Source organism: Felis catus, chromosome B3, assembly GCF_018350175.1.
Source record: "Felis catus isolate Fca126 chromosome B3, F.catus_Fca126_mat1.0, whole genome shotgun sequence".
Lineage (NCBI taxonomy): Eukaryota > Metazoa > Chordata > Mammalia > Carnivora > Felidae > Felis > Felis catus.
In genome coordinates, this window is record NC_058373.1 from 31,449,426 (window position 1) to 31,470,152 (window position 20,727).

General features: G+C 38.0%; 1 protein-coding gene across 6 annotated transcripts in view; it reads left to right on the top strand.

Annotated features, from left to right (window-relative positions):
• The window catches only part of EDC3 (enhancer of mRNA decapping 3), a 61,162-nt gene that overhangs the window by 2,796 nt on the left and 37,639 nt on the right, over positions 1-20,727 (top strand). For all 6 annotated transcript variants that reach the window (XM_011282969.4, XM_019832045.3, XM_011282968.4 and 3 more), the window contains exons 2-3: positions 15,522-15,703; positions 18,936-19,255. In XM_011282969.4, coding sequence (XP_011281271.1) covers positions 15,540-15,703; positions 18,936-19,255 — 484 coding nt within the window. In that variant the 5' untranslated portion in view covers positions 15,522-15,539. The remainder of the gene's footprint in view (positions 1-15,521; positions 15,704-18,935; positions 19,256-20,727) is intronic.

Consider the following 20,727-nt stretch of genomic DNA (forward strand, 5'->3'; position numbering starts at 1 on the left):
AATATTTTGTTAAGAATTTCGTGTCTATGGGGCGCTTGGGTGGCTCAGTCGGATGAGCTTCCCACTTTGGCTCAGGTCATGATCTCACTGTTCGTGAGTTCGAGCCTCGCGTCAGGCTCTGTGCTGACATCTCAGAGCCTGGAGCCTGCTTCAAATTCTGTGTCTCCCTCTCTCTCTGCCCCTCCCCCTGCTCACGCTCTGTCTCTCTCTCTCAAAAATAAACAAACATTAAAAAAAATTAAAAAAAAAAGAATTTTCATGTCTGTGTTCATGAGGGATACTGAAGTTTTTTTTTTTTTAATGTCTTTGGCTTTAGTATCAGTGATAGTACCCATATAAAATGAGTTGGGAAATGTTACTTTCTTTTCTGTTTTCTGAAAGAGTTTGTGTAGGATTGTTTATTTTTCCATATGTTTGATAGAATTTACTGGTGAAGCCTTCTGGGCCACCCAGGCAACCCTGCCATTCCCAAGATTTTGATTAAATAGCTTTCGAGATAAATGCATGGAAAAATACCTAGTTTTTCAGAAGCCCATAAGTAACCACTTACTCATCCTCAGCTGTTGGTTATAACTGTCCTTAGTTGACCAGAGTTGTTGTTTCAATCTGAATAGTGTGAGTTCTGTCTGATGTGGCAGAGGAAATGGAAGTTAGTTGGTTTGTAACTGGCAAGTTCTTCATTTGTAGTTTATAAATTGTTTTGGCAGCTGCCTCAGTTGCATAATGGGTGGAAGATCATTTAGGGCTACCTGAATTTATTATCTAAAGGTCTCTTATTAAGAGAAATGATATGGAAAGCCTCATACGTAATGGGGAAAAAGTGATAGTTTAGCGTTTGAGCAGATTAGTCCATACATATTCTAAGACTTTGTAATTGGCCAGCATAAATGGGCACATTTGTTCCCAACAAAGACAAATACAAAAATGTTAAATTCCTTATACATAATAGCCCCCCAAACAGGATGGGTAAATACACTGAGGCATAGTTATATAATAGAATAGTATATAGTCATGACAAAGAATGAACTATTGCTACATACAACAATAAGGATGAATCTCACAGATGTAAAATTGAGCAAAGAAACCAAACACTTCAAAAGAGAACCTTTATAAATAAAAAAATAAATAAGAATCTTCATGATTCCATTTATATGAAGTTCAAAAAGGCTAACCTAGGGGTGCCTGGGTGGCTTAGTTAAGCATCCGACTTTAGTTCAGGTCCTGATCTCACGGTCTGTGAGTTCAAGTCCCGAGTTGGGCTCTGCTGACAGCTCAGAGCCTGGAGCCTGCTTCAGAATCTGTGTCTCCCTCTCTCTCTCTGCCCCTCCTCCGCTCGCACTCTGTCTCTGTCTCAAAAATATTAAAAAAAAAAAAAAAAAAAAAAAAGGGCTACCCTAATCCTTTGTGTTAAATATCAGAATAATGGCTACTTTTGTGGGGACACAGTGGAAACTTCGTGGGAGTTCAAAGTATTCTGTGTCTTGATTTAGGTGGTGGTAATGTGGGTGAATTAATATGCAAAAGATCATGCAGCTGTACACTTAAAATATGTAGGCTTACTATGTATATTAGGCCCTGATAGAAAAGTAGAAAGTAAAAGACATCAAAGATTGGTCTCTTTGTGGCTTCTAGATCTCCTTCTGCTTCAGCTGTTGCTCTTCTTTTGACACAAAGATGTTAGCCCTCTGATTGATGAAACCCCCTTCTTTAGTGTGTTCATCTGATTCGGAACCCAGATGGCACTCACTGGTTTTAGATTTACTGGTTTAAATTAATAGAGCAATTTTCTTCATAGAATGAGCCTATTCGATGAGTTTTGGATAATGCATTAATGTATTTTACATAGAGGGAAGTTTGTGATAATAGGGTAATTTGTTACACGTCGAGTGGTTACTTTTTAAAAAGTTTCTATTGTAGAACTGGCAGTCCACGTTTTAAAGCTATTAAAAGTTCTCAATTATTACCAATATAAACTTGAATGTACAACATCTTTTTAAATTATAGTTGCTGTACAATCTTATATTTGTTTCAGCTGTAATTCTGTACATCACACTGTGCTTATTACCATGATGGATATGGGTACCATTTGTCACCATACACTGTTGTCACAATATCATTGACTATGTTTCCTGTGCTGTACTTTTCATCTCTGTGACTTATTTTGTAAGTGGAATTTTGTACTTCTTAAATCCCCTTCACCTAATTCACCCTTTGTGACTTATTTTGTAAGTGGAATTTTGTACTTCTTAATCCCCTTCACTTAATTCACCCATCCCCTCAACTCCATCCCCTCTGGCACCCACCATTTCTCTATTTATGATTCTTTGTTTTGTTTTTTAGATTCTACATGTAAGTGAAGGCATATGGTATTTGTCTTTATCAGACTTATTTCACTTAGCATAATGGCCTGTGGGTCCATCCATGTTGTCACACTTGGCAAGATCTCATACTTTTTGACGACCGAGTAATATTCCTGTGTGTGTACCACATCTTATACATTTATCTGTCAGTGTGCACTTAGGTTAGCTTTCATTTCTTAGCTATTGTAAAGCTGCAGTGAACATAGGGGCGCACCTGTCTTTTCACACTGGTGGTTTTGTTTTCTTTGGGTAAATACCCAGTAGTTGAATTACTAGATTGTATGGTATTTCTTTTCTTTTCTGTTTAATTGATATTCAAGTTAGTTAACACACAGTGTAGTCTTGGCTTCAGGAGTAGATTCTAGTGATTCATCTCTTACGTGTGATACCCAGTGCTTGTCCCGAAAAGTGCCCTCATTAATGCCCATCACCCATTTAACCCATCCCCCTGCCTTCCCCCACTCCAGCAACCCTCCATTTATTCTTTGTATTTAAGAGTCTCTTACAGTTTGCTTCCCTTCTCTTATGTTCATTTGTTGAGTTTCTCAGATTCCACATATGAATGAAATCATATGATATCTGTCTTTCTCGGACTGACTTATTTTGCTTGGCATAATGCCCTCCAGGTCCATCCACATTGTTGCAAAATGGCAAGATTTCATTCTTTTTCATTGCGGGGTAGTATTCACTGTATGTATGTATGTATGTATGTATGTATGAATGTGTATATCTTTTTAATTCATCAGTTGATGGACATTTGGGCGCTTTCCATAATTTGGCTATTTTTCTTTAAAAAATAGAATTTATTGTCAATTTAGCTAACATACAGTGTATACAGTGTGCTCTTGGCTTTGGAAGTAGATTCTCATGATTCATCGCTTACATACAATACCCAGTGCTGATCCCAACAAATGCCCTCCTCAATGCCCATCACCCATTTTCCCCTCTCCCCTAAACCCCTCCCATCAACCCTCACTTTGTTCTCTGTATTTAAGTCTCTTATGGTTTGCCTCCCTCTCTGTTTTTTCCCCTTCCCTTCCCCCGTGGTTTTCTGTTAAGTTTATCAAATTCCACATGAGTGAAAACATAGGATATCTGTCTTTCTTTGACTTATTTCATTTAGCATAATACTCTCTAGTTCCATCCACATTGCAAATGGCAAGATTTCATTCCTTCTCATTGCCAAGTAGTGTTCCATTGTATATCTAAACCACATCTTCTTCATCCATTTGTCAGTTGATGGACATTTGAGCTCTTTCCATAATTTGGCTATTGTTGAAAGTGCTGCTATAAACATTGGAGTACATGTGCCCCATGAATCAGCACTCCTGTATCTTAGTAGTATAAATTCCTAGTAGTGCTATTGCTAGGTTGTAGGGTAATTCTATTTTTAATTTTTTGAGGAACCTCCACACTGTTTTCCAGAGCAGCTACACCAGTTTGCATTCCCACCAACAGTTCTAAGAGGGTTCCTGTTTTTCCACACCCTTGCCAACATCTGTTGTTTCCTGAGTTGTTAATTTTAGCCACTCTGACTGGTGTGAGGTGGAATCAGACTGATTTTGATTTGTATTTCCCTGATAATGAGTGATGTTGAGCATCTTTTCATGTGTCTGTTGGCCATCAGGATGTCTTTGAAAAAGTGTCTATTCGTGTCTTCTCATTTCTTCATTGGGTTATTTGTTTTTTGGATGTTGAGTTTAAGTTCTTTATAGATTTTGGCTACTAACCTTTTATCCGATATGTCATTTGCAAATAACTTCTCCCATTCCATTGGTTGCCTTTTAGTTTTGTTGATTGTTTCCATTGCAGTACAGAAGCTTTTTATCTTGATGAGGTTCCAATAGTTCATTTTTGCTTTTATTTCCCTTGCCTTTGGAGATGCGTCGAGCAAGATGTTGCTGCATCTGAGGTCAGAGAGATTGTTGCCTTTTTTTTTCCTTTAGGGTTTTGATGGTTTCCTGTCTCACATTTAGGACTTTCATTCCTTTTGAGTTTATTTTTGTGTATGGTGTAAGAAAGTGGTCCAGTTTCATTCTTCTGCATGTTGCTGTCCAGTTCTCCTAGCATCATTTGCTAAAGAGATGTCTTTTTTCCATTGGATACTCTTTACTGCTTTGTCAAAGATTAGGTGGCTGTACATTTGTGGGTCCAATTCTGGGTTCTCATGCACATTGGTCTGTGTGTCTGTTTTTGTGCCAATACCATACTGTCTTGATGATTACAGCTTTGCAGTAGAGGCTAAAGGCTGTGATTTCTCTCACTTTGGTTTTCTTTTTCAACATTACTTTGGCTACGTGGGGTCTTTTGTGGTTCCATACAAATTTTAGGATTGCTTGTTCTAGCTCTGAGAAGAATGCTGGTGCAATTTTAATTGGGATTGCATTGAATGTGTAGATTGCTTTGGGTAGTGTTGACATTTTAACAATATTTGTTCCTCCATTCCATGAGCATGGAATGTTTTTCCATTTCTTTGTGTCTTCAGTTGCGTTCATAAGCTTTCTATAGTTTTCAGCATACAGATCTCTTACCTTTTGGTTAGGTTTATTCTTAGGTATTTTATGGTTTTTGGTGTAAGTGTAAATGGGATTGATTCCTTGATATCTCTTTCTGTTGCTTCATTATTGGTGTATAGAAACGCAGCTGATTTTGTGCATTGATTTTATATCTTGTGACTTTGCTGGGTTCATCTATCAGCTCTAGCAGTTTTTCGGTGGAGTCTTTCAGGTTTTCCATATAGAGTATCATGTCATCTGTGAAGAGTGAAAGTTTGACTTCTTTTTTGCCAATTTGGAGGCCTTTTATTTCTTTTTGTTGTGATTGTTGAGGCCAGGACTTCCAACACTATGTTGAACAACAGGGCGAGAGTGGGCATCCCTGTCATGTTCCTGATCTTAGGGGGAAAGCTCTCAGTTTTTCTCCATTGAGGATGATATTAGCTGTGGGCCTTCGTATATGGCTTTTGTGATGTTGAGGTATCCCTTCTATCCCTACTTTCTTGAGGGTTGTTATCAAGAAAGGATGCTGTATTTTGTCAGATGGTTTTTCTGCATCTATTGACAGGATCATATGGTTCTTATCCTTTCTTCTATTTTTTTTTTTTTTTTAATTTATTTTTGGGACAGAGAGAGAGCATGAACGGGGGAGGGGCAGAGAGAGAGGGAGACACAGAATCGGAAACAGGCTCCAGGCTCTGAGCCATCAGCCCAGAGCCTGACGCGGGGCTCGAACTCACGGACCGCGAGATCGTGACCTGGCTGAAGTCGGACGCTTAACCGACTGTGCCACCCAGGCGCCCCTATCCTTTCTTCTATTAATGTGGTGTATCATGTTGATTGATTATGAATATTGAACCAGCCCTGCAACCCAGGAATGAATCCCTCTTGATCATGGTGAATAGTTCTTTTAATGTACTGTTGAGTTTGATTTGCTAGTATCTTGTTGAGAACTTTTGCATCCAGCTTCATCAGGGATATTGGCCTGTAATCCTTTTTAGAGGGGTCTTTGGTTTTTGGAATCAAGGTAATGCTGGCTTCATAGAATGAGTTTGGAAGCTTCCCTTCCATTTCTTTTTCTTTTTCTTTTTCTTTTTCTTTTTCTTTTTCTTTTTCTTTTTCTTTTTCTTTTTCTTTTTCTTTTTTTTTTGGAATCTCTATTTTTAATTTTTTAGGAAGCTCCATACTGTTTTCCACAGTGGTTGTATCAGTTTGCATTCCCACCAACTGCACAGGGCTTCCTTTTTGTCCACATCGTTGCCAATATTTATTGTTTCTTGTCCATTTGGTATTGCTTATTCTGACAGATGTGAGGTGCTATCTCATTGTAGTTTTGATTTGTATTTGCCTGATGATTAGTGATATTGAGCATCTATTCATGTGTCTGTTGGCCATCTGTATGTCTTCTTTGGAAAAATGTCTATTTGGGTCCTCTGTCCATCTTTAATCAGATTATTGGGGTTATTTTTTTGTGTTGTGTAAGTTCTTTACAGTTTGGATATTAAACCCTTACTGGAGAGGGTACCTGGGTGGCTCAATCAGTTAAGTGTCTGACTCTTGATTTTAGCTCAGGTCATGAGCTCATGGTTTGTGGGATCGAGCCCTGCATCAGGCTCTGCACTGTGTGGAGCCTGGTTGGGATTCTTTCCCTCTCCCTCTCTGTCTGCCTCTCCTCTGCTTGTGCACATACTCTCTCTCTGTCAAAATAAATAAACAAACATTAAAAAAATAAACCCTTATTGGATATATCATTTGCAAATATCTTCTCCCAGTGGTAGGTTGCCTTTTCCTTTTTTTGGTTTTGTTTGTTGTGCAAAAGCTTTTTAAAAACAACATCAGTGTCTTAAATATATATATATATTGGGTAAAGAAGAAATAAAAGTCTTTCACATCTCATGAATTTCTGGTAGTTGAAAAAATTCTTGTTACTACAGCTTTTCATTCTGCAGCTAATAATACAAGCATCAGAGTAGGATTATGACGGAGTATAAATGATGGGAGAGGACATTCATACTTCTGTGATACTAAAGTAGACAAAGGCTGGTCAGGACATGGGAAATAAGCCTAAAGTATGTGTATTTTGTGCCTTTTACCATCATCAGTGTTGTGGAAATTGGGTTGCATCGGAAATTCACCTGATTTCTTAAATGCTTATATTGATAATTGTTGTAACTCAGTGATGGGTATGTGGGGTTCATTATGCTGTTCTGTCTACATTTGTGTATGTTTGAAATTTTTTATAAAATGTAAAAAAAAAAAAAACTAACAGTTGATCCTGCTAACACATTATTTTCTGTTCTGTCAGCATAGTTTTCTGATACTTACTTAGATCACTGGAAAATTCCCTGAGTTTTTCTTTAGGTTTTGTGTTTCTGATGGGACATATTCTTTTTACCACACGAGTGTTTTTTATTTTTCCTTTTTTAGGCTGTATATTTTATGTAGGTGTATTTCTGAAATTAATACTTGAAAACAGCTTGAAATGCTCTTTCTTTTCTGTTTTTTCATGGAGAATGCCAAGCAGTATTTCATTTTGTACTTAGTATTGTATGTTATGTTTATACTCATCTGCTATTTCCTGACTTCCTTCTGTATGTAGGGCAATGCTGGATTTCATATCTTTGTAGGATTTTGCACAGAGTATGCTTAACAGGTATTCTGATTTTAGAACTATTTCCAAGAAGGGCCAAGGCATCTAAATATAAATATTTATATACTCTAGATTTTGAGTGATTAACTTCTGTCAGATTTATGACATGTAAATTCATTCATTGATTAGATAAATATTTGAGTTTCTTTTTAATTCTGGACACTCTTACTGGCTGAACAAGGCAGAAAAGGTCTCTTGCCCTCATGAAGCTTACATTTTAGTGGGGTGATACAACATAAACTAATAAGGTAATTCGTGTTGTGATTAATTTTGAGACCATAACAGAAGATGAGGTGTTGAAGAGTGATGGTGAGTAGTGACATTAGATTGGGGGTAGCCAGGGAAGGCCTCTTTGGGGTGGTGACATTTTAGCAGATACCAGAAAGACAGGGTAGAATTAGCTACTCATAGTTTTGTTGTAGTGTAAGTTTTTTGTTCCTTTTTTTTGCTGAGTAGTGTTTTGTTGTTAATACCATAATTTATCTCTTGTCCTTGTTTCTAGTTTTTGCTATTGTGAATAAAGCTACTGTGTACATTTGTGTACAAGTTCCTTTTTGAGCATGTTTTCATTTTTCCTGGGTAAATGCTGGGAATGAAATTTGGGGTCATAGGTATGTGTTTAATATTGTAAGAAATCATTAAACTCTTTCCCAAAGTCATAGTATCATTTTACACTATCAGCAGTGTAAGGGGGTTCCAGTTGCTCCATATCATCACACGCATTTGGTGTCACCTACCGTCCTTTAAATTTTAAGCCAAGATACCAAAATGGTATCTTACGGTGTTTTTTTTCCAACATAATGATTTTTTATTGTTGTAAAATACATGTGTATAAAAGTTACTATTTTAAGTGTATAGTTCAGTGGCATTGAGTACAGTCACATTGTTGTGTAACCATTACCACCATCCATAACTTTTTCAGACTCCCAAACTGAAATTCTGTGCCCATTAAACAATAACTTACCATTCCCTGTTCCCCCCCTGCTGGCAGCCACCTTCTACTTTCTGTCTCTGTGGTAGAATAGTCTCTTGTGTTGGGTAGTGTCTTGACTGCTGTAGGAAACTCCTATCTGGCTTATTTTACTTAGCATAATGTCTTCAAGGTTCATCTGTGTTGTAGCATATATCAGAACTTCTTTTTAAGACTGAATGATATTCCACTCTAGGTATATACCACATTTTGTTTATCTGTTCACCCAGCATGGATGTTTGAGTTGTCTCATTGTGTTTTAATTTGCATTTCCCCAGTAATTAATGATGTTCAGCAGCTCTTGATATGTTTATTGGTCATTCAGATAACTTCTTTTGCCCATATTTAAAAAATGTGTTTTTCCTTTTTTATTGCTGATTTGTAAATATTCCTTATGTATTCTGGATACAAGTCCTTTATCGGATATATTGATTGTGAATGTTTTCTTCTTGACTGGCTTTACCTTTTTTTCCCCCCTCTTGTTTTGGGGCGATAGTAGAAGAAAGAACCATTGTTTTGCTTCTTGAAATGCTTGGCTTGGCCAAGTCTGGGAGGTAGCCTCCATAGAAGTGATTTTGGGATGTGGCTAGACTATGTGGAATATCTTCTTAAATATTTTATTATGTTACCATTATTTTAAATGTATGACTAACCCCATTCAGAGAATGATTTGGTTTGAAAAGAAGTTGAAAAAATATGACGTGGAAAAAAATAGCTTTCTGCTCTGGGAGATTGTAATCAAAGCTAGATGACTTTACTTTTTACTGATTGGGGCGTTATCCTAAGAAAATAATTTAGGACAAGCACTATATGAAATTGATCATTGCTGCATTAATTATAATTGTGAAAGATGGAATTCTCTAAATGTTCAATAAGAAAACTAAGTGGGGTGCTTGGGTGGCTCAGTTGGTTAAGCATCTGACTCTTGATTTCGGCTCAGGTTATGACTCAGGGTTCTTGAGTTTGAGCCCCATGTTGGGCTCTGCGCTGTCAGTACAGACCCTGCTTGGGATTCTCTCTTCCTCTTTCTCTGCCACTGCCCTGCTCATTCTCTCTGTCTCTCTCTCTCAAATAAATAAGCATTTTAAAAACTCTTTTAAAAAATAAAATGGGTTAGTAAAGTAGCTACCCCGTAGAATTGTCATGAGGATTGAAGGGAAGAACGCCCCTAAAGTTTTGGCTGAGTCATACTAAATGTGCAGTAAATGCTGGCTGCTGCTGCTGCTGCTGTTGCACAACATGATGGTATGTGTTTAAAGGCTGTGGGATTATGTGTGTTCCACTCACCTTTTATTTTCTTAGCAGTAGTTTTTTTCTCCTTCCTTTCTGTTACCTATCATATTAAACCATCATTAGATTCAGACCACCTATATGAAAGGTCAACTTCTTTCCATCTCCGTTGATCTATTACAGTTTACCATCAGCTCTCAGATGCTCTGCTCTAGTTGCCTCCCAGTTAGTCTCACTGAAAAAAAAAAAAATATATATATATATATATATTTCGCATCTCTTCCAATTTATATTCTTTATGGTGACTTTTGATAATTAGAACTTTTACATTTTGATGAAATCTAATTCATCAGATTTTTTTTTCTTTTATGATTAGTACTTATTTGTGTTTTGTCTAAGCTTTTTCTCACCCAAGGTCACTAAGACACTGTTTTCTTAGTAGCTTTAATAGTTCTAGCTTTTATGTTTAGATAGTTTGTTTCAAATTGATTTTTTGTATCTGGTATGGGATAGGAATACAAGGTTATTTTTCCTCCTGTATATCTAGTTCTAGCACCATTTTTTGAAAAATACTTGAATTTCTTTATTGATTTATCTTGGTACCTTGCTTGGAAGTCAGTGTGGGTCTGTTTCTGGGCTCTGTTCTGTTCCATTGATTTCTTTGTCTAGCCTTGCACCAACACCACAGATTTTCTATAGCTTTATAGTAAATTTTAAAATGAGGTGGTATAAAACATGTAGCCTTGTTTTTTATTTTCATGATTATTTTGGCTGTTCTAAGTATTTTGCATTGCCATATGCCGTTTAGAATCAGTTTTTCAGTTTCTTCAAAAAGACCAGTTGGGATTTTTATTGATATTTGTATTTGACTGGGGAGAATTGACAATGTTGAGCTCTTTGACTTATGAAGGTGGTACATCTCTCCCATTTATTTAGATCCTCTTTTAATTTTCCTCAGTGGTCTTTTATATTTTTCATTGTAGAAGTTCTGCATGTTTTTCATTAGATTTATCCTAAGTAATGGTTTTTTTATCCTAAGTAAAGTTTATGGTTTTTAATAGTACTACAAATAGTATTTTAAAATTTTATTTTCAGTTTGTTGCTAAAATAAACTGAGAGTACAGTTTATTTTTATTTTTTATTATTATTATTATTTTATTTATTTTTGGGACAGAGAGAGACAGAGCATGAACGGGGGAGGGGCAGAGAGAGAGGGAGACACAGAATCGGAAACAGGCTCCAGGCTCTGAGCCATCAGCCCAGAGCCTGACGCGGGGCTCGAACTCCCGGACCGCGAGATCGTGACCTGGCTGAAGTCGGACGCTTAACCGACTGCGCCACCCAGGCGCCCCAGTTTATTTTAAATTGAGCATGTATCCTGTGACCTTGCTAAAGTAATTTATTAGTTCTAGTAGGATGTTTTTAGTTGGTACATTTCTTAGGGTTTTCTACATACACAGTCAATCATATGGTTTACAAGTAAAGACATTTTTAGTTCTTCCTTTCCATTATTTGTGCTTCTTATTTCTTGTTGCAGTGTAGAACCTACAGTATGGTGTTGATTAGAAGTAGAAATAATGGAAGTGGATATCCTTGCCTTGTCCCAGTCTTTGGGGGTAAAGGATTCATTATTTCACCATTAATATGGTGTTCACTATAATTGTTTTGCAGATGCCCTCACTCCCCCCTTTTTGATTTCATGAATGGATATTGAATTTTGTCTGATTATCTTTGTGTATTTATTTATTTTTTAAAGATTTTATTTTTAAGTAATTTCTATACCCAGTGTGGGGCTTAAACTTAACCCCAAGATCGAGTCACATGCTCCACCAACTGAGCCAGCCAGGCACCCCTGTCTTTCTGCATTTATTGATATCATATGTGATTTCCTTGTTTATTTTGTTAATGTGGTAGAAGACATTGATGTTTTAAAATTTTTTTATTTTTTATTTTTGTAATGTTTATTTTGAGAGCTAGTGTGTGTGCTAGTGCAGGGGAGGGGCAGAGAGAGGGAGGGAGAGAGAATCCCAAGCAGGCTCTGGGCTGACAGAGCCCCCCCCCCCCCCCCCCCATGTGGGGCTCAGTCTCACCAAGCGTGAGATCATGACCTAAGCTGAAATCAAAAGTCAGACGCTTAACTGACTGAGCCCAGGGGACCCTGATTTTTTTAAATTAAACCTTTTATTTGAGATAATTGTAGATTCTTATGCACTTGTAAGGAACAATACAGAAACATTCCATATACCCTTCCCGGTTTTCCTCATTGGTAATAACATTTTCAAATACTGTAGTACAGTATCACTACTAAGATATTGACATTGACATTGATGTGGTCAAGATACAGAATATTTCCATTATTACAAGGATCCCTTTTATAGACCTTTTGTTGCCCTTTCATAGCCATCCTTATTTCCTTCCTGCCTCAGCCCCTCCCTAAACCCTGGGAACAACTCATCTCCATTTCTGTAGTTTGTCATTTCAGAAATGTTAACACAAATTGAATCAGATGGAATGTAACTTGATGGGGTTGGCTTTTTTTTTTTTTTTTTTTTTTTACTTTTTCTCTATGGTACCGCAGTTTGTTCAGCCATTCACCCATTGAAGGTCATCTTGGTTTCTAGTTTGGGCCTATTTGTGTGAACTTAAGTGTTGCTTTCTCTGGGATAAATGACCAGTTGTGCAGTTGCTGAATCAGGTAATAGTTGCATGTTTTTAATATTTTTTATAGATTGCCAAATTGTTTTCCACAATGGCCATACCATTTAATAATCCCGTCAGCAGTGTGTGAGGAATCCAGTTTTTCCACATCCTTTCCAGGATTTGGTGTTGTCACTAGTTTTTATTTTAGCCATTCTGGCTGATGTGTAGTGATCTTTCATGGTAATTTTAAACTGTATTTCCCTAATGGTTAATGATGTTGAACTGTTGAACATCTTTTCATGTGCTTGTTTGCTGTCTGTATATCTTCTGTTTTGAAATGTCTTTCTGTGTCTTTTGCCCATTTTTTAATGGATTTTTTTTCTACTGGGTTTTCAGAGTTCTTTATATATTCTATATACTAGTCCCTTGTCTCTTTCCGATATGTGGTTTGGAAAAGTATTTTCCCCATTCTGTAACTTGTCTTTTTTATCCTCCTAACAAGGTCTTTTATAGAACAAAAGTTTTTAGTTTTGAAGAACTCCAGTGTATCTGTTTCTCTTTTTATAGATTGTGCTTTTGGCGTCTAAGAACTCTTTGCCTCACCAGATCCTGAAGGTTTCTCTTATATTGTCCCTAAAAGTTTTATAGTTTGACATTTTACATTTAAGTCTATAATTATTTAAAAAAATTTTTTTAATGTTTATTTATTTTTGAGAGAGAGAGAACAAGTAGGGGAGGGGCAGAGAGAGAGGGAGACAGAAGCAGAAGCAGGCTCCAGGCTCTGAGCTGTCAGCACAGAGCCCGACACAGGGCTTAAACCCACAAACCATGAGATCATGACCTGAGACGAAGTCGATGCCCAACCGACTAAGCCACCCATGTGCCCCAAGTCTGTAATCATTTTTAATAAATGTGTACATTATGAGACTTAGGTCAGGGTTTAGTTTTTTACTGATGGATATCCATTTGCCCCAGCACCATTTGTAAAAACTATGTTACTTTGGTTGAATTACTTTTGCATTTTGTCAGAATCATTTTGGGGCATTTTTGTGTGTATCTATTTCTGGGTTTTCTATTCCATTCCATTGATTTATATATCTTTCCTCCCACCAATACCACATAGTTTTGATTACCATACCCATATAATAAGCCTTGAAATTGTGTAGACTGATGCCTTCCATTTTCCTGTCAAAGTTGATTTATTTATAAAAAGGTTATAGTTTGTGTGATTTGATGTCTAGGTAAATATTATCTTTACTGTTTTTTCTTTAAAGCAATTATAATATCTTTATATAAATTAAATTATATTGCTTATTCATTAACATAACAAAAAAAGTAATTCAAGTATAGTTAACCTACAGCATTATATTAGTTTCAGGTGTACAGTATAGTGACTCATCAATTCTATATATTACTCAGTGCACATCAAGATGAGTTGTACTCTTTTTTTTTTTTTTTTTAATTTTTTTTTTTTCAACGTTTATTTATTTTTGGGACAGAGAGAGACAGAGCATGAATGGGCGAGGGGCAGAGAGAGAGGGAGACACAGAATAGGAAACAGGCTCCAGGCTCTGAGCCATCAGCCCAGAGCCTGACGCGGGGCTCGAACTCACGGACCGCGAGATCGTGACCTGGCTGAAGTCGGACGCTTAACCGACTGTGCCACCCAGGCGCCCCAAGATGAGTTGTACTCTTAATCCCTTCACGTATTTCACCCATCCCCCCACCCACCTCCCCTCTGGTGACCATCTGTTTGTTCTCTATAGTTAAGAGTCATTTTATTTTATTTTATTTTATTTTATTTTATTTTATTTTATTTTATTTTATTTTATTTATTTTATTTATTTTATTTTATTTTTTGCATATATATATATATATATATATATGTATATATATATATATATCCCCTCAGCATTTTTTTTTTTTTTTTAACTTACATCCAAGTTAGCATATAGTGCAACAATGATTTCAGGAGTAGATTCCAGTGATTCACCCCTGTGTATAACACCCAGTGCTTGTCCCAGCAAGTGTCTTCCTTAATGTCCCTTACCCATTTAGCCCTTCCCCCCCCCCCCACATCCCTCCAGCAACGCTGTTTGTTTTCTATATTTAAGAGTCTTATGTTTTGTCTCCTTTCCTGTTTTTATATTTTATTTGCTTCCCTTCCCTTATGTTCATCTGTTTTGTTTCTTGAATTCCTCATATGAGTGAAGTCATATATATGTCTTTCTCTGACCAATTTCAGGTAGCATAATACCCTCTAGTTCCATCCACATAGTTGCAAATGGCAAGATTTAATTCTTTTTGATTGCTGAGTAATACATTTTGTGTGTGTGTGTGTGTGTGTGTGTGTGTGTGTGTGTGTGTGTGTGTGACATCTTTATCCATTCATCTGTAGGGTCTGTTATTTGACTTGTCTCTTTTTCCCTTTTTGCTTGTTTTATTTCTTAAATTCCACATGTGATTGAAATAAGATATTTGTGTTTCTCTGACTGGCCTGTTTTGCTTAGCATTATATGTTTTAGCTCTATCCGTGCTGTTGCAAATGGCAAGGTTTCATTCTTTCTTTATGGCTGAGTAATATTCCATTGTGTGTGTATATGTGTGTGTGTATGTATGTATGTATGTAAACATCGCATCTGTTCTTTGGGTAAATACGCAGTAGTGCAATTACTGGATCATAGGGTAGTTCTATTTTTAATTTTTTGAGGAACTTCCGTGTTGTTTTCCATAGTGACTGCACCAGTTTGCATTCCCACCAAAAAAGTTTTTTTTTAATTTAATTTTTTAATGTTTATTTATTAGAGAGAGAGAGAGAGAGAGAGAGAGAGAGAGAGAGCGCATGAGCATGGGAGGGGCAGAGAGAGGAAGAGACACAGAATCCGAAGCAGGCTCCAGGCTCCAAACTGTTAGCGCAGAGCCTGACGTGGGGCTTGAACTCACAAACCGCGAGATCATGATCCGAGCCGAAGTCGGTCGCTTAACTGACTGAACCACCCAGGCACCCTCCCCCCCACAGAAAAGTTTTATTTTTTATGCTTTATTACTTCAATTAAGGATGTGACAGAATATGTATTATTAAGCAACACCTGGTTCAGAGCCTGACATAATATTTGCTGATTTTAATTAAAGATTTGTCTGTTTCTCAAGATTTGAATGGCTCATTCTCTCTACAGTGGTCTCACATCAGCAACATGGCTACGGATTGGCTGGGCAGTATTGTGTCCATCAACTGTGGTGATAGCTTGGGGGTCTATCAGGGAAGAGTGTCAGCAGTGGATCAGATCAGCCAGACCATTTCTCTCACCCGGCCTTTCCACAATGGAGTGAAGTGCCTCGTGCCAGAAGTCACCTTCAGGTGAGTGTCCTGACTGATTTCTTCAAATCTAGTCTTGCGGTCTGTGGAGCTTGAATCTAGGTCCGATTGCCGACGTTCTCTTGTATGGGGCTGCTTTTGAGGAGAGTCTTGTCAGGTGAGATTTTTGCAGTCTTAACTCTTCTAGTCTAGCTCCTGTTTCAGCATAGAGTTTGTGTTGTGTCATAATTAACTTTTAGCCAATGAATCGGGGTTTGTCAAATATTTTTCTCATCTCTGTCAAGCACTCAATATTATTTAAGTGGGTCAAATTCAGAATAATCTTTCTATTTTCTTTCTCAGATTTTTATTATTTGTGTTTTCTTATATCTAAGGCCTTTATTGATCCTCCCCCCACTGCATAAATGTATCTCTCTTTTAGATTTGTATTGTAATTTATCTCCAGAAGCACACTGTCTCCAGTAGCTGAGGTCCTTAGTTACTGAAATGTATTTTTCTTTCTTCTTTTTGGTTTTTAATGTTTATTTACTTATTTTGAGAGAGAGTGTGTGAGCAAGCATGAGTAGGGGAGGGGCAGAGAGAGAAGGGAAGAGAGAATCCCAAGTAGGATCAAGCTGTTAATGCAGAGCCCAACACAGTGCTTGATCTCATGAATCACGAAATCATGACCTGAGCCAAAACTATGAGTCAGATGCTTAACTGACTGAGCCACCCAGGTGCCCCCCGGAATGTGTTTTTCTTAGTGTTTGTCTATGGATCTCAAGTTCAGTTGTCTGCAAGTTCAGTTGTTGTTTTCACATCCCTCTTTTCACCAGTTTGTCATACAGTCTCCCTTTCTTAGGTTAGAGCAACAACAGAACGGTCAGATGAGAGCTTCCTTGACTCTCTAAAAAGTACCTTCACATAATCTTCAGGAGTATTCAATTCTTATTTCTAACTTCTAAAATCTCAATAGAAGACATACCCTGTGTGTTCAGGGCTACCCTTGTCCTGTACGCCTCATATACTATCCTTTTCTGTCTCCTTTGACACCCTACTCCATGTCTTTTGTGTCCTCATTATCAACCTGTATACTGTTTTTCTCCTCCTTGCATTCCAACATTCCCAGCCTTCCCCCACAGTTCACACCCTCCAACACCCACGTCCACCCACAGCTTGCATGTGCCATTAGGTATTGCCCATCCTTTCCTTTCTCTTTATACCCACGGTTCTTTTCAGAGCAAAATAGTCCGTTTTCATTCCCTTTGTGGCCTCATTCTCTAGTTCTTCTTTTCCCCACCATTGTCTTTTTTTTCTAATTTTACCATCTTGCTAAACTAGCTCTCGCTAGTTCAATGTTACAGATGAACTAATTGCCAAATTCTGCAGCAGTGTCTTCATTCTAACCTTAACTCAGATGCCGCCTGTTGAAGTGTTGTCTTTTAGTTCCTCTGTCACTCCTTTGGGTTTTCTTTCCATGTATTCTTCCATTCCTTTACATCCCCAACACCGTGTTCCTTTTCTTCTACTTTTTTTTTTAACGTTTGTTTATTTTTGAGACAGAGTATGTGAGTGGGGGAGGGGCAGAAAGAGAAGGAGACAGAGGATCCAAAGTGGGCTCTGTGCTGACAGCAGAGAGCCCTATGAGGAGCTTGAACTCACTGTGAGATGGTGACCTGAGCCTAAGTTGGATGCTTAACTGACTGAGCCACCCAGGCGCCCCTCTTCTACTCACTTTTTAAGATTGATTTACTCAAAGTTCTGTCTTTGATTCTTTTCTTTGTCTGTAATCTCTCTCGACCACTTCATGTGTACCTTCGTACACATTGAGACCCCAGATCTTTAATTTAGACCCATTATCTGAACTCCTGACACTTACTTTTTCTATTGGTCATTTCCAGGTGGATATCCCACAAAATATCTTTCTGTTTTTACACGTGGTGTAGGGCTGGACCCTGAGATCAAGAGTCGGATGCTCTTTCAACTGAGCCAGTCAGGCACCCCTTGCACAGAATATCTTTTTTTTTTTTTTTTAATGAATATGTGAAATTTGCTCACATATTTTTTTTTTTAATTTATTTATTTTGAGAGAGAAAGCGTGAGTGGGGAAGGGGTAGAGAAAGAGGGAGAGAGAAAGAAAACTAAAGCAGGCTCTGCACTGCCAGCATGAAGCTTGACATGTGGCTCGAACCCGTGAATTGTGAGATTGTGACCTGAACTGAAGTCAGACGCTTAACTGACTGAGCCACCCAGGTGCCCTGCTCCCACAAAATATCTTAAATTTAAGATTTTCAAAGCTGAACTCATCATGTTATCTGTAGGTTTCTTCTTTCAAAGGTCTACCCTTAATCGGTAACTAATTATACCTTTCCGAGTTAGAAACTTAGGAGTCATTGTAAATTCTTTCTCTTTGATCCTCATGCTTAGTCACCAAACCCTATGGAGTCCAAATGTCTCTTGGTTTCATCCTCCCCTCTCCATTTGTATTGTCACTTGCCCTTTTCGTTGCCTCTATTTCTTGCTTGATCTCCTCACTCAGTGTTCTTCCCGCTAGCTTTTCCACCTTCCCTATAGCCACTAGAAAAGTGTAATATGAGTATGATCTGGCCCCCATTACCTCCACAGCTTTGCCTCCTGTCACTACTATCCATCTCCAGAACTTTTCCATCACCCCACAGTGAAACTTCATACCCTGTAAACACTAACTCTCCAATCTCCTTTTCCTCCAGCCCTGGTAACCAATTTTTTACCTTCTTTTTCTATGAATGGGACTATTCTAAATATCTCATATAAGTAGAATCATTTAATAATTGTCCTTTTGTGATGGCTTATTTTACTTATTAGCATACTGTCTTCAAAGTTCATCCGTGGTGTACCATGTGTCAGAATTTCCCTCCTTTTAAAGGCCTGGTGGGGTGCCTGGGTGGCTCAGTCAGTTAAGTGTCCAACATCAGCTCAGGTCATGATCTCACAGTCTGTGAGTGCAAGCCCCTTTTCGGGCTCTGTGCTGACAACTCAGAGCCTGGAGCCTGCTTCGGATTCTGTGTCTCCCTCTCTCTCTGTCCCTCCTCAACTCACACTCTGCCTTCCTCTCTCTCAAAAAATAAACATTAAAAAAAGATTTTAAAGGCCTAGTAAATATTTCACTGTAAGTCTGTACCACCATATTTTGTTTATCTGTTCATCTTACAGTGGACACTCGGGTTTCTACCCTTTGGCTCTTGGGAAGAATACTGATATGAACATGAATATGGCACTATTAGTTTTGAGACTTGGATTCTTTTGTGTATTTCAGGGCAGGTGACATTACAGAATTAAAAATTCTGGAGATACCAGGTCCTGGAGAAAATCAACATTTTGGAGACCTTCATCAGACAGAATTAGGCCCCTCTGGTGTTGGGTACCAAATGGGTATCAATCAGAATGGCACAGGCAAGCTGGTGAAGAAGCCAACCTCTTCCAGCAGTGCCCCTCAGACTATCCCTAAGAGGACAGATGTGAAGAGCCAAGATGTTGCCGTTTCCCCACAGCAGCAACAGTGCTCAAAGAGCTATGTGGACAGGCACACGGAATCCTTGAGTCAGTCCAAAAGTTTCCGTCGTCGGCACAACTCTTGTAAGTTGGATCAAGTTGATGTTTCTTCTTACCCTTGTGTTTCAGGGCTATAAGGTTTTATCCACTGCTGTTCTGTAAACAAATTCTTTGTTACCCTAGTGAAAGGGATGCTGGTAAAGCTTCTCAAAAATACAGCATGATTCTCTTATTGTAGGTCTACCCCTTTAGGAGATTAAGGGAGAGAAAATAAGCTGTTAGAGATTCATACCAGCTCCTTACCCTCTCCCCCACTTAACTTCCTTCAAGAAAAGTCAGTAACCTGCCTGGAGTTCACGTGGACGAAAGCGTGAACTTTATTGTCTTCAATCTGGTAACAGATGGTGGTGGTGATGTCTAAGTTGAGTCTACACTTGACTGTTCCAGGAAATTCTTGGCTAACTTGTGATTTGGCTCCCATCCTCAGAGGAAAGGAAGGGATTGGCTTATACATGTCTGTGATCGGACGGTCTCTGACAGACTACAATTTTTTTTAAGTTTATTATTTTTTTTATTTTGAGAGAAAAAAGTGTGAGTGGAGGAGGGGCAGAGACAGAGAGGAAAGAGTGAGAATCCCAGGCGGGCTCCTCACTGTCAGTGCGGAGCCTGACATGGGGCTCGAACCCATGAACTATGAGATCATGACTTGAGCAGACATCAGATGCTCCACCGACTGAGCCACCCAGGCACCCCTTCCGACAGACTACAATTTTAAATTTGCTATATTCACTGTCCTTACTAACACATAAAGGAAAATAAGCACTGGTGTGTTGATAGCCTAGTTGTGTTTGGCACTAACAAATTGTTGAATGCCATGTACTCACTATGGAACCGTATTTAATTCACTAGAATCTGGTATGCTTTTTAATGTATTCACTAGAATAATGTTATAAAAATGAATTATAACAGATTCACCAGAATCTGTGTGGCATCTGTGTTAGGGGCCAACATGTTTACATTTGAAAATGCCCTGATTTCATGAATAAACTCTTGAAATTTTGGAACTTAAAAAAATTATTTCAGGACTCATTCCTTCATTGCTTAAGTAACTGTCTGAATTGACAGTGAAAACCTGAGACTAAAATTGAATTGTTACTTCCACATCTTTTGAAAAACAAAAGAATGCTTGGATAGGAAATTTACTGTTTTCATTTAGACTTTAACCTTCTCTGCTTTGCTTTATTCTCACTTAAAGCCCTTTTTTCTTTACTGAAAACACTGACTTGTTTGTTTAAAGTTCATGTAGTCAAGCAGCTTATAATCTCATGTGCTTAGAGATAACCTTCATTAGCATTTTTCCTAGTATTTTTTTCTCGGATTATTAACATCTTACTAAGGTAAATTTGTTACAGTTAATGAACCAATATTGATACATTATTATTAAGTAAAGTATTTTCTTCAGATTACCTTAGTTTCTACCTAATGTCCATGTTACAGACGCTCATCCAGCATACCACATTACATTTAATAGTCATGTCTCCTCTTACATCTGACAG